Consider the following 13,454-nt stretch of genomic DNA (forward strand, 5'->3'; position numbering starts at 1 on the left):
CTTGACTAATGGGAATTTCTTCCTTGGGCCTCGCTAGAATCTGTGGGGATGCATCTTGGGCTCTGGTAGGTTTGCCCTGCCTCACGGGCAACAAGCAGCAGGCCAGCATTCTTCCATAGAAAAGAACAGCACAGTGCGGACGTCTTTCAATTCCACCTGCTCCCCGTGCGAGATTGATTTTCAGCCATTTTCCAGTTGAAATTCTTAGAGTTATTAGTTCTTCATGTTCCACGTTCCCCAGCCAGAACTGAAAATTCTCACTTCTTATTTTCCACTTTTATTTATTTTTGAAAACAGTCGAGCCTTGCGAAAAATGGCCAGCAGAACTTTCCTAAGCTCAGTCTGTGACTTTGTGGGCTCAGGTCCTTACTCCTAATGTCATCCTTGAAACCTCCTATTGCTGGGAACTTGAGTATCAAAAAATTGCGGAAGGGGTAGTCTGGTTCATCCACATCACTGGAGGGCCTGATAAAACACAGATTGCCATTTTGATCCAGCAGGTCTGACCCCCTCAGAATTTTCCCCCAGGTACTGTTGGTGCTGATCTTTCAGGGACCACATTTTAAGAACGATGGATGGAGCAGTGCCTGGGTGGACCACTCGAGGCTGCTCTGACAGGTGAAGGGATGCATTGTCTAATTAATCCTCCTGTTCTCTCCCTTCCCCATCATCCCCCTGTCGCCCCAAACCCCGGCAGATTTACCTTCTGAATCCTGCTCCCCTCAGGTTTTGATTCAAATCCATTTGCATCATTGCTTGAGCATACTCCACCCTAGAAAGGATGGAGGAGGTGATTGGGAGGGTGGTGGAGAGCCTGGAAAATCACCCCAAGAATAAAGATATCCCTCAGAGAGCCGACAGACCACAGTCTCTCATAGAACGAGGCTGCTGACCAGGACGCAGACATGGTGGAGGCGATAAGTTCCCGGCATTCTCTCTTCTCTGGGCTGCAGGAGGTGGACATTTACACAGTGAAGACGGAAGAGCTCTCGTTCACATCTGCATTCTGCCTGCAGATACAGCGCAACGACTACGTCCACGCCCTGGTCACCTATTTTAATATTGAATTTACCAAGTGCCACAAGAAAATGGGGTTTTCCACAGGTGAGCTGTTTGTTGCTTCCCAGAGCCTCCTCCCTCTCCCATGCTTCCTCAAGTCTTTGTGGGGTGACCAGAGCTGGCCTTGACTTGGGGAGAAGGGGCTGGGTGTTAGCTGGGTGACACCCATCAACCTCTCCTACCATGGAGGAACCGTGCATCCCTACACTTGTGCTGTCCAAGGGGAAGGTAAATAATGATGTGGTTGTTACAGCCCAAGTTGAGAGTGTGTTGGATGAGGGAGAGTCAGGAGGTAGGGCTCATGAAGGGGTCCTGAGACCCTTCAAATGCATATTTGTTCAGGCAGCACTTTCTGAGCACATTCTGTGTGGTGGGTGTGGATGGAGTTGAACAAGCCTAGTCTGCACTCCCATGCCTCTGTGCAGGACACAGCCTGTCTTGCAGCAGCCTGCACACTGGTCTCTATGTCTCCTTCCCTTCTCCCTTACTTTCACACCAACCCATCCTTCATTAAATCTCTGATGGCGTTCCCCCAAGATCACCCCACTCCCAAATCCCAGCCCCACTTCCGAGGTGCCTCGCTGCCTGCAGTAGATAAGCCCGGCAAATGGGGATCCCATGGCCTGGCCCTGGTCCACTCTCCAGCCTCATTCCTCACCACCCCTCTTGGCCAAGCCCTGTCCCATCTACCACACAGATGGCCCAGCTTCACCGAGCTCCTTGCTGACTTCTCAACTCAGTGAGGCCTCTTCATTCTCTGGGCCATGGCTTCTGCACACATCAGTCCTTGTCCATCCAGGTGTGTCCAGGAGGTGGGAGGGGCCTTTGTCAGAGGCTCTCATCATCCCCTCTTCTCCTGTGTCAGTCTGTGAGGGCAGCCATAACAGATTACCCAGGTTTGGGGCTTAACCACACATGCAGTTCTGGAGGCTGGAAGTCCAAGGGCAAGGTGTCAGCAGGGTGGATTTCTGGTGAGGGATCTCCTCTTGCCTTGTAGTTGGCCACCTTCTCGCTGTGTCCTCATGCAGTCTTTCCTCTGTGCTCATGAGCCCTTGGTGGCTCCATGTATGTCCCAATTGCCTCTTCTAAGGACACCAGTCAGACTGGATGAAAGTAGTCACCTCTTTTAAAGCCCTTTTTCCAAATACAGTCACATTCTCAGGTAGTGGGGATTAGGACTTCCACATGAATTTGGAAGGGGGTTACAATTCAGGTGGTAACACCACCCCTGCCCCATCTCTTCACCTGATTTCCTGTCTCAGCTCAGGGGTTACCTGATCCCCGCCTTCCCTTTGGGTCAAGGTTCGATGTCCTCAGGGCTCCCTGACATCCCGTGCATGTGCCTGTCATGGTGACGTTTCAAGTGAGACACATGCACAACAGCAAGAAGAAATCAGGACGAAAGGGCAGAAAAAGTCAAAGAAAACATTCTCACTCCCAACGCATCCCACTCCCACTCTTCAGAGGCAAATATTGTTATTAATGATTTCTTTTGTATCATTCCACCAGATTTCAGTGGGTGCACAAGCACATGCATATCCATAGACGCCTCTTTTTTTGGCTTTTTATTTTGAAATAATTATAGATTCACAGGAAGTTGTAAAAATAGTACACAGAGTTGTGTGAACCCTTTGCCCAGCTGCCCCATTGATGGTGTCTTATGTAAGCATAGTACAGTATCAAAAATACACCATTTTTTAAAACTTAGATTGGATCCTACCCTCTGCACTGCCCTCGGCTACCTTTTCTTTATTTAACAATGTTATCTTGGTGATACTCTCATAGCCTCACAGAGATACCTAGCTTCTTTTTTAAACAACCACACAGGATTCCAACACAGGGCCTATGCCATTGTTTATTCAGCATTTTCACTCTTTCTTGCAACCGTCAGTGTCCTGCATGAGTAGGGATCAGATCTCAGTGATCTCTGCATTCGGGGCTTCTAAAGCACAGTTCTTAACAAATTGCTCTAAGATGTGTATGATGATACGAACCCTGCCCTTGAGAATGTGTTCCTACTGAGTCTTCCTTGGAATTGGGAGCATGTCATCAGGGGGTGAGGAGGTGAGTAATTGCATGTCTAGTAGCAGGAGTGGGGAGGTGAGTTCTACCAGAAATCAAGGCCATGATTCTTTACTCCCAGAAGCCATGATGACAATGATGCTTTTTTTCATTTTTTTTCTCAGAGACAAGGTTCACTCTGTCTCCCAGGCTGGAGTGCAGTGGCGCAATCATAGCTCACTGCAACCTTCACCTCCTGGGCTCAAGTGATCCTCCTGCCTTAGCCACCCAAGTAGCTGGGACTACAGGCACATGTCACCATGCCTGGATTATTTTTATTTTTATTTTTTTTTGGTAGAGGTGGGGTCTTGCCTCATTGTCCAAGCTGGTCTCAATGATTCCCTTTTACCTATGGAAAGAGAAGCAAGAGACAGATTAATCTCTTCAAAGAAAGGCTTTTCCCAGAACTAATGCCTCTTGACTACTGAGATTGGGTTTTCTGGTCTCCATCAGCCAGGCAGTGCTGGTGCTTTCCTGCCCTGATCTGGGTCATCTGCTGCTGCCCTCCTCACAGGGGCAGTACATGTCTTTCCAGTGGGCAGGAGCAGCGGGTTTCACTTTGATCTTGAAGGATTGGGAAGACTCTGCCTAGCAATGGTGAGAGTGGGGGTAGTGAGGGAGCTGGGCAGGAGCCTTCTTGGGGACAGTGGCTGTGATTGGAAGCTAGGGATGAAGTCACAGGAGCTGGCTCTGCCTATTCAATCACCAGGATGATGTCTAACCCAGGGCCTGCCCTGCTGTAGGTGATGAGAAAGTCGGTGGGCAAGGATACTCTGGAAAAAGTTCTAAGTTTCCAAAGCCCAGGCTCCATCCCTGCAGCTCTCAGCCAGAGTTTTATTTTCCTTGAGATGATCTATTAATATTTCTAGTCCCCAAAGTCAAGCAAACAGCTGCTGGACACTGTCTAGAGATGGCTCCCTGGCTCTGTAGTGTCAGGGATGACATTCTTCACGGTCCCATGTGGAGAGGCCTGGATTAAGCTGACATCCAGAATCAAGACATCAGCTCTGGGCTGCCTGAAAGATGGTGAGGATTTGCCCTGAGTGCTGAAGGCTCTAACTCAGTGGCTTTCTTTCCTAGTCTTTGGTCACACGCCCACCACAGTCCCACGTGCCTCAAAGACCACGGATCTAAACCCAGCTGTGAGCATGTTCCTCTGTCTTTCTGCAGTTATGGTGTTATACCTCCTCCCTTTTGCACAGAATTCCACATGCTTAGGTTCTGAAAGACATGTGGAGGTCCTGCAGTCTCCAGTTTGTCATGCCTTAGGGAAGTGGTTTTCAAAGTGTGGTCGCTGGACGGGTAACATCATCAGCATCACCTGGGAAATTGTTAGGGTTGCAGATTCTCAAGCCTCACCCTGGACCTCCTGAATCAGAAACTCTGGGGGTAGGGGCCAGCAGTCTGTGTCTTAACAAGACCTCCAGGTGATGGCAATGCATGTTCCAGCTTGGGGACCACTGCCTCTGTGCAAGACTGCCCTGAACCAGAGGGCTGAGAATTTGACCAATGTTGACTTTCTTCCAGAAAGGCTATTCCATCTCCTCACTCAGGTATACCCTCAGGCCTCACCAAGACTCTTTGCTTTCTGGCTGACGTAGATCCCTCTTCTTGGCACATGCCTATATGGGTAGCAATGGGGGTGGGAGAATAATGTGTTGAGTTGCTTTCTCAGCCACCTTCGTATGTCAGCGTGGGGGCTCTGTTTCTAGCAGGTAGCCAAATTCTTTCCCAGTTAATGTGGGTTAACAGCGGGGTATACTCAGACCATCTAGACTCTGACAACCGACTGAGTAACACTTTCTGTTTTTGTGGATCTCAGATGCACAGACTTAATCTAATTCTTGGCTCATGCCATATGTCATTACTGGACCATTCATGGTTCACTTTTTGCTAATTTATATATTAATGCAATGAATATCCATGAACTCACCATGTAACTCAGCAACCAGATTATAAATTAATTACTATTAACTAGAACATAAAATAGTAACTAGAATAAATTAATAAATACTAACAAAATAGATTAATAAAAACTAATAAATAAAATAAATGTATTAGTATTACTGTTAGAAGGTAAATACATCAGTTAATATTAAAAATAAATAGTTTTTCACTAAAATATAAATATTAACTAGAAAGACCATGGTAATAACTGTAATATGATTACAATTATAATTAAGTATAAATAAATTAATGCATAGTCACATTAATTTGCTTACACTTATTAATTCAAGCCATGCCCTGACTCAATGGCTGAAATGCTGCCACACCTCTGCATCTTCCTGGATGCCCCACCCCATCCCACCTCCCGTATAGATGAACATTATCCTGAATTTTGTGTCCCTTATTCCCTTGCTATTTATGAAAAGTTTGATCACATGGATGTGTGTGCCTAACCAAGGTAGTGTTTGGTCTCAGCTGTTTTTGAACTTGATGCAAAGTGTAGCCTGCTGTGTGTGGTCCCTCCACATCAACCCCCAGCTGAGTTTTCTGCCTCAGCCCAGCGGTAGCACGCTCTGTGGGCCAGTCAGAAGCACATTCCATACCACACAACCTGAAAAACGATCCCTTCCAACGACTCTGATGTCTCTGCAGCTCCAGGCAGAATCTGTCACAAATAGGCACAGACACCCAGGGTTCCAGGCTGTGGCAGCCAGTGGGCACAGTGCCCCCCAGTCACAGCACATCCTCAGTGGGGTGGGAGTAGAAGTGGGAACTGGGGCCTCTGGGGCTGCTATGTAATCCAGGAAAATCAGGTAGCCGGTGGAAGGGCAGGAGCCCCAGCAGAAGCAGGCCTGGGTGCAAGCCCTAGTTTTTTCAGGTATCAGCAAGGTAGGCAGATCAGACATTGGAGAGGACTTTGAGCAAGTTACTTTCTGGGCCTTGGGCTCAGGCAGCCCCTTTCTGCCACTGACATCCTGTGACATTGAGTCATTTTCCCACATTAAAGAAGCTTCTTGGTGCATAGTCCTCCATCCTACAAAAGGCCTGTGAATTCTCTGAGGAATATAATTCCAAACTCACAGCTAGAAAAATTATATCCCAGAAAGGATGACCAGCCACTTAGTCACTGATCAGTGAGATGGGAAGCAGGATTCCGCTCCCTTCCCAAAAGCACCAGGAAAACTCTGGTGAGAGGCCAGGCCCTGTCATTTGCACCCTCAGCTCCCTGTGTTCCCAAGCCCCCTCCTTGGTCACAGCACCCACCCTACTTCTCACTATTTGCCTGAATGTCTTCTCACTGAGGCTGTATGATCGGGGGAGGAGGGGACAACATGGTGTTCATCCCATTTGCTGTTCCCCAATTCTAGAGCCATACCTGGCCTGTGGCAGGCATCCTAAGTGGAAGTCTGTGGAATGGTGAATGGATGCACGGCACTGGGAATGCTGCAGGCGGTACTGGTCATGCTCACTTCAAAAATGCAGAGGAAAAGCTGCCTAAAGCCTAGAATCAGAGAGATTGTGATGGGGAAGGGACTTGTGGGAGGGAGAAAAGGGGTATGTGGGGCCGGAATGCTAAGAGCAGGGAGGCATCTTCAGAGTAGGGAAGCCTGAGAGCTGGTTGTACAATCTGGATGGTCATAGATGGGGGTGGGGCGGAGGAAGGGAAAGCCTTCCTCCCTGACAAGGAGAACTCTATGCCCACCCTTTTGCACGGTGACATTCTGGATCCTTTCCAGTACATTCTCCACCACTAGAGAGAGGCGGCATACCTTTGCAGGCCAGAGCCATAGTTGATGAACTAATAAAATCATATACCACTGTAATGACCAAAGACTTGCCTGATGCAATGGCTTGGTATGTCGCTAACATGGGCCTAATATGTTTTAGGTGGGGTGGCTGTGTAACTCAGCTTTCCATTAAGGACACGTTTGCAGGTGAAGGGAAGAGCTATTAATCATTATGCCAGGAAAACAGATGCGAACTGGAACTGTCCTGGGCACAGCAGGAGGTTTGGTCATCCTTAGTCTATAATCCTTTCCCCTTCTCATCTCATCTCATCCTCACAATACCTCAGGAGATAAATATCATGACCCATATTCTGCAGATGCAGAAAAGGAGCCCCAGGTCACACAAGACAGTGGCAAAGTGGAGACTGGACACTGGGCTGTTGTCACCTAATTAAATGTCTTTCTCACTCTACCTTCCCAAAGGAGGTCAGGAGATGCACTGGGATTCAGCCATGGCTGTGTGTCTACATCACCTGCCCCTCCACGCCCCCCAGAATTACTGACTTCAAATCTCTTGGAGTAGAATCAAAATACTGACTTTTACTAAGTTTTTCCTGGGCACTTTGATGGAGAACTAGGATTGGGAAAACTGGTTTAGACAATTAGTCCATGGCTAATGGACCCATCATGGAAATGAGATGTTTGTGGATGTTCTTAACCCTTTGATGTTGATATCAAGGAAAATAATCATCTTCCTCCAGCTCAAAGCTGGCATGTTTTGGGGACTACCATCTGAGGCAGACCCAATGGCTGGCAAATCTGGGCCAGGAAGTCTCTGGCGGTCTCATAAGGCATCGGATTAGGTGGCAGAAGGAGGCTGCTTGAATTCCCTTGCCTGAAGGTCTTTAGGAACAGGAGAGAGACACCTGTCTGAGCTGGTGTAGGTGGAAGTGGGGGCGAGAGTGCTGTCAGTCATACACTGACAGTCTCCACACATAACCAGAAACTATCTTTTGACTATTTAGAGGTAGCTGGCAGAGAAGGTTGTTGGGAGCAGGGGGACTTTCTCTGCAGACAGCAGTATGCCCTGGAGGGCAGAAAGGCTGGATGTGTTCAGGAACCCAGGCAGGGTCTGAAGGGGACAGACTGCACCTTCATGATCCTCCTTCCCTTCCCAAATGTGCAGGCTGCACTTTCTCCCCACAACCTTGAGTTTGCATCGATTTCCCAAATGCACGCATGGAAGGCTACTTGAGTCTCTCTCCAAACCACTGACATTTGATCAAGCCAGTTCATTGTGAAGGGCAGAGAAAGACAGACTCTTCAGTGCTGTTAAAATAGGCGTTGGGGTTTTGAAAGCTCTTAGAGGTCACCAGGTCTGAGTCAGTGCATGATAAAGCCCCAGTCGGTGCTGTGTGAACACCTGCCAGGTTGGACCTCAGGTGGCTCATACGATTGTGGGACAGCTCTAATTCATCTTGGTAAATTAAAAATCTAAAAATCTGCCTTCTAATGACTCCTAGTGACTAGCCTTTGCTCTGCCCCCAAAGCCATGATAAGACCACATGTAAGTCTTTCCATGTGACAGCTTTTGAAGGATTTTGAAGACCCTTATCTTATCCCCAAGTCTTCTCATCTTTATCATTGGTCCTTAAAAAAAAAAAAAAAGAGGAAATCCTGGTAGAGGAATGCAACAGCCCAAACCAAGAGGAACTTCCTGTAATAAGATGGGTTCTTCTACAGTCTAGATTCCAAAGGGCCCCAGTGTAACTGGACACGTACGAGTACATTGAAACACCACAGACACTTGCTCTTTGGGTTCTTACCATCATTCATGTTTCAATACTCATAGATCTACCAAGCACAGAGGCAGGCATGAGGAAGCAAGGCTGGCCCAGTCCCTGCCCTCATGGAGCTTGCAGTCCATGGAGGATGCAGACAAATGGGGTGGGGGAAAGACATTTATCTTGTGTGACACACACTGCAATAACAGAAGGTCAGGGTGCCTTGGGAGCACTCAATCCAGGTTTCGCGGGTCAGGCAAGGCTTCCCAGAGGAAGGATGAGGAAGTGAGAGGCTGGAAAGGAGGGAGAGGAAGAATTTCAGAGACAGCTGCTGGCGAGGATGATGGCCTGTGAGGCAGGATCCCTCACATTTAATGGGAGAATATGTCGTGTGCTGAGAGGGAAGGGAAGAGACTCAATGGCAGGCGTCGGGGAGGTGCAAGTACCACTATGGCTTTGGGTCATGCAGGATGAATGAGCTGTGGGCCAGCATTAGGGCTGTGGGACAAGAACCATCCCTCATTTCTTTCTGATCCAGTTAGGAAGATACACTTGAAACCCTGGGCCAAGGTGCTAGGTTTAGTTCCTCATGCATAGAGAAGCAGGCAGGGAAAGCTTTTTTTTTTTTTTTTTGGAGACAGGGTCTTACTCTGTCACCCAGGCTAGAGTGCAGTGGTACAGTCATAGCTCACTGCAACCTTGAACTCCCAGGCTGAATGGATCCTCCTGCCTCAGCCTCCTGAGTAGCTGGGACCACAGATGTGAGCTACCACCCTCGGCTAGTTTTCTCATTATGTTGCCCAGGCTGTTCTTGAACTCCCAGGCTCAACCAGTCCTCCTGCCTCAGCTTCCTGAGTAGCTGGAATTACAGCTATGAGCCACTATGTGTGCTCAGCAGGGAAAGCTATTTGCAAGATTGAGGACCAAGTACCTGCCATTATCAGTGGATCTGGGGAAACTGGTTTAGCTGTGGGGTTTGCATGAATGATGACATTTAAGGGGAGATAGGAGGCCCTACTCTGCAAATCCCTTCCCCACGCTGTCTGAACATCTTCATTCTGTTGAACTCATTAAAAACAGCAGCATGTTCAGACACAGGTATGTCGATGCATTTAGTGGGTGACAAGGCATTCATCATCCATCCCATGCTATGAACTTGTAGTATCAGGTTGTCTGTCTTCTGATCCCCAGCTAGGATCAGCACTGAGGGGATGGAAATGTGATGGGAGGCGAGGCCACTGGGGCTGAGTGGGAGTTCTCATGGGGCTTGGAGGCAGACTGTAAGGACTATGCACCTGACCCAACAAGAGTGCCGAGGCGGGTGGTTTCAGTGAGTCCTGGAGGAAGCCCAGTAACTTCTATGCAGGGTCCCAGCTTCATCCCTTTGGAGACATCATCTTTGACTCTTTCTTCCCACCTCCCCTGTTCTTTTACCCCTCAGCCCCTGACGCTCCTTACACCCACTGGAAGCAGACTGTCTTCTACTTGGAAGATTACCTCACTGTCCGGAGGGGGGAGGAAATCTACGGGACCATATCCATGAAGCCAAATGCCAAAAATGTGGTAAGTGCCAAGGCCACCTGTGTCACAGAACGGGGCCAGGGACATAGGGGAGAAGGTCCCCATGGAGCCGGCTCACTCAGGACTCACTTGCCCAGTCTCTTAAGTGTCTCGTGAACAATCAGAAACTTACTGAGGGAGGCAGCTGGTAGCCACATGTGGACGTGACTGGACCTCATTGAGGGACTCAGGCTTGATCCCTCAAAACTCTGCAAATAGAGGTTTTCCCTGGGTCCAATTCTGGACTGTCTCGGCTTTGAAGACAGCTTCCAGCTCTTTCTGTGAAAGGCTTTCAAATAAATGGGTCCTACCTCATTTAGCAGGAGCTGGGCCAGGAGATAAGCTCCTGGTGGCTGGCGGATGTTTGGTATCTCTTCAGCTGGCCTAGTGCGAGGGAGACCGGCTGGCGCTTTCTGGGCAGCCCCAGGTGCGGGCACGTGCGCTAAAAGTATCTGCAGAATGCTCGGCAGGTCACCTCATAGAACACTCAACTACCCCAATCAGTTTACTTCCAGGATGAACTCGGAACATTTTTCTTTTATTAGAGCAGGAAGGATTTAGGGAGAAATGGAAGAACTTCCTGTGAAGACAAGGAGGGAGCAGAATGAATTCCTGTGGGCTGTTCAGGGGAACCCCTTAGCCAGAAAGCTTTAAGACACTGGTGCTACCCATCCCTGTGGTGCTGGGGGCAGGCGGTGCCAGAGAGTGGGGCTGTGGCCTCGTACCCAGACGGCTGCCTGACCCTTCGCTCTCTCTTTGCCTTGCAGCGAGACCTCGATTTCACAGTAGACTTGGATTTTAAGGGACAGCTGTGTGAAACGTCTGTATCTAATGACTACAAAATGCGTTAGCACACGTGGGAAGCTGCAGAGAGCAAGGAGAAAAGGAACTCTCGCCTCGATCTGCCGTGCCGTCCCAAAGAATACCGTTTGCAGGACTACACACCTGAAAACCAGAGTTTTCAACTCTGCCTTGAAGATTGGTGAACTCCCCAGGGCTCCCGCGGACTCCGCCACTGGACAGAAGGCCTCCAGCCCCTCCACTCTGCCCTGGGAGCCCTTCACGAAGGCTTTGTGTTGCCAACAAAGAGCGACCTCGCGTGCTGTGGCTGGGCCCCGAGGGTGGAAACGTATTTGCGTCTCCCTGTCTCCTCCTTAACTGTGACTCTCCGGGTCTTCTGAGTTTTGCATGCTGCGGGTGTCTAGGACAGATTGCTTCCACTAGAACCTGGAGACATAGCATCTTTGATAGCATAAGCCAGATTATTTGTGTGCGGTGGTGTGTGTGTGCGTGCACGTGTGAATGTGAGCAGCATAGTTGATATTTACCCACAGATACCTGTATATGCATGCATATACAACCAAGTGGGTAGACCTAGGTGTTCACTCAGAAGGGTGTGTGCGTGTGTGCGTGCGCGTGTGCCTAGAATATATATTACTCTCAGAGGAGATTCTGTTGCTTTTGAATAGGAATTTGTTTTGTGATTAGTTCGCCCCTTCCCCACCCCTTACCAGATGTTAAGCAGCTATGAAACATTCTCTGTACTAGCTCTGGTCTCCTTTTGACTGGACTGTGGCTCTGAACCCTGAGCATAGTACCACGGACTCCGTGGGCGCTCAATAAACACACATGAGAACAAAACCGTGGGATGTTTGGTTCCTTGTGCTGTGAAGTGGGAGGGCTGGGGGAAAGCCAGAGGCCACCATGGAGTAGAGACTCAAGGGCAGCAGCACCTATGTGGGTTCACGTTTGCTCCTCAGCAGAGAGGTCAGGGCTGGCCTAAGAGCATCTCTCCCATGGTCTCTGAGGGGTCCTGCCTTAGAGGGTGAGAAGAAGGTCATGGAGCTGGGATTGGGGACAGGAGCTAACCAAGAGTGCACCAGAATGGGAGGCTATGCATGGCCTGGAGACCTGTTAGGAAAATGTCCAGCCTTGGTCCAGGCGAAGTAACAGTGGAATCTATGAAGGATGGAAATACAATGTACTTTGCAGGGCGTGGTGGAGTGTTTTGATTTGGTCTGGTCTTGGGTTATGCTTTAGCTTCCAAGACCATGAATCTCATCTACGTCACCTCCCTGGAAAGAGACATTCCAGGTGGGGGGAAGGAAGAGGGGCCATTTAGAGATGATGGGTGGAGTTAATGGGATCCAAGAATGGGGAAGGTGCAGGGGAGACCTCGGGCCTGGCTTTGCATGGGTGGGGAGTGCTGGTGATGGCAGAGCCCCTGGATAATGATAACTGAACCCAATGGCAATAGCCTCTGCACTTCCATAACTTTCTGATATTCATGGACTTTGTCAATTCCGTGAAGCCTTGGGAGTTACACACAGAGGACTTACCCCAGCCATTTGGTAGCTGAGGTGAGCTGGGCCAAGGTCTCAAGTCCCAGTTAACGTGCCCTCCCCTGCCCTGCACTGATTCTTCCGAGCCTGGGGCCTAGAGGCTAAGACGGTCTTTTTTATATTTAGAGAAAAACACAGTGAAAATTATTTAATGCTTTCTGTGTAGATGTATCGGGAAAGAAAAATAGAGAAACTTAAGAGGGGACAGAAGCAAGTGTGTTAGAGGAGAGAGGAGATTGAAGGAGGACATCGGAGTGGGGGCTCCCTCAGGGGGCGTTTGAGGAAAGCTCAGGGGTAGGTTTCCATTGTGGTGAGAGTTGGGGTCCCCTGGATTCTGCCTACTGACCTGGTCTAGCCTTGGACAGGAAGCCTATTCAGCCTGGTGTAGGATCCCATCCATGGTAAACCAGCAAAATCCCACATTGTCAGGAGCCCTGTGGAGCAGCCAGAATGATGGCCTTCTGGGTGCTCCAGGCATTTGGGGCCTGCAGGCATCCCTGGCACCCCAGGACCTGGGGAGGCTGCTGGGGCAAGAGGCTTGGGGGAGGACCAGACTGAGCAAAGGCCCAGTAATCTTTTGGGCCTCTCTGGCCATCAGAGGAGAAGAGGGTCATCCCAGGGGCCTATGCTGCACCCACCCCCATCTTTAGCTTTCTGGAGCGGTGCAACCCCTGGGCTGCCGCACCATCACCCCTCCCTGCCCCTGGGCTGCAGAAGGGAAGCCTGCAATGCATAAGGGATCAATTTCACAGCAGCCTCCTCCCGCCTGCTCAGGGGAATGCTCCAGTGGGAATTGTCATTTATTATCCCTCCGATTCAACGGGAAATAAGTAATCTCTGCCTCCAACAGCCTCTGAATGGAAGTCAGTGCTTGAGATGAGGTCTTGGACGACAACAGAGATGCTATAAAGATGACTTCACTGATGAAACCTGTTTTTTCCTTGACTCTTTGCCTCTTTTTCGTTTTTGAGATT

The 13,454-nt window shown here is 49.4% G+C and overlaps 1 protein-coding gene across 2 annotated transcripts in view; it reads left to right on the forward strand.

The window, feature by feature from the left end:
* PRMT8 (protein arginine methyltransferase 8) overlaps positions 1 to 11,779 on the forward strand; it is a 203,501-nt gene extending 191,722 nt beyond the window's left edge. For both annotated transcript variants that reach the window (XM_011931063.1, XM_011931062.1), the window contains exons 8-10: positions 954 to 1,104; positions 10,020 to 10,141; positions 10,906 to 11,779. In XM_011931063.1, coding sequence (XP_011786453.1) covers positions 954 to 1,104; positions 10,020 to 10,141; positions 10,906 to 10,989 — 357 coding nt within the window. In that variant the 3' untranslated portion in view covers positions 10,990 to 11,779. The remainder of the gene's footprint in view (positions 1 to 953; positions 1,105 to 10,019; positions 10,142 to 10,905) is intronic.
* The last annotated feature ends 1,675 nt before the right edge of the window (positions 11,780 to 13,454 follow it).

Source organism: Colobus angolensis, unplaced genomic scaffold, assembly GCF_000951035.1.
Source record: "Colobus angolensis palliatus isolate OR3802 unplaced genomic scaffold, Cang.pa_1.0 Scaffold89, whole genome shotgun sequence".
NCBI lineage: Eukaryota > Metazoa > Chordata > Mammalia > Primates > Cercopithecidae > Colobus > Colobus angolensis.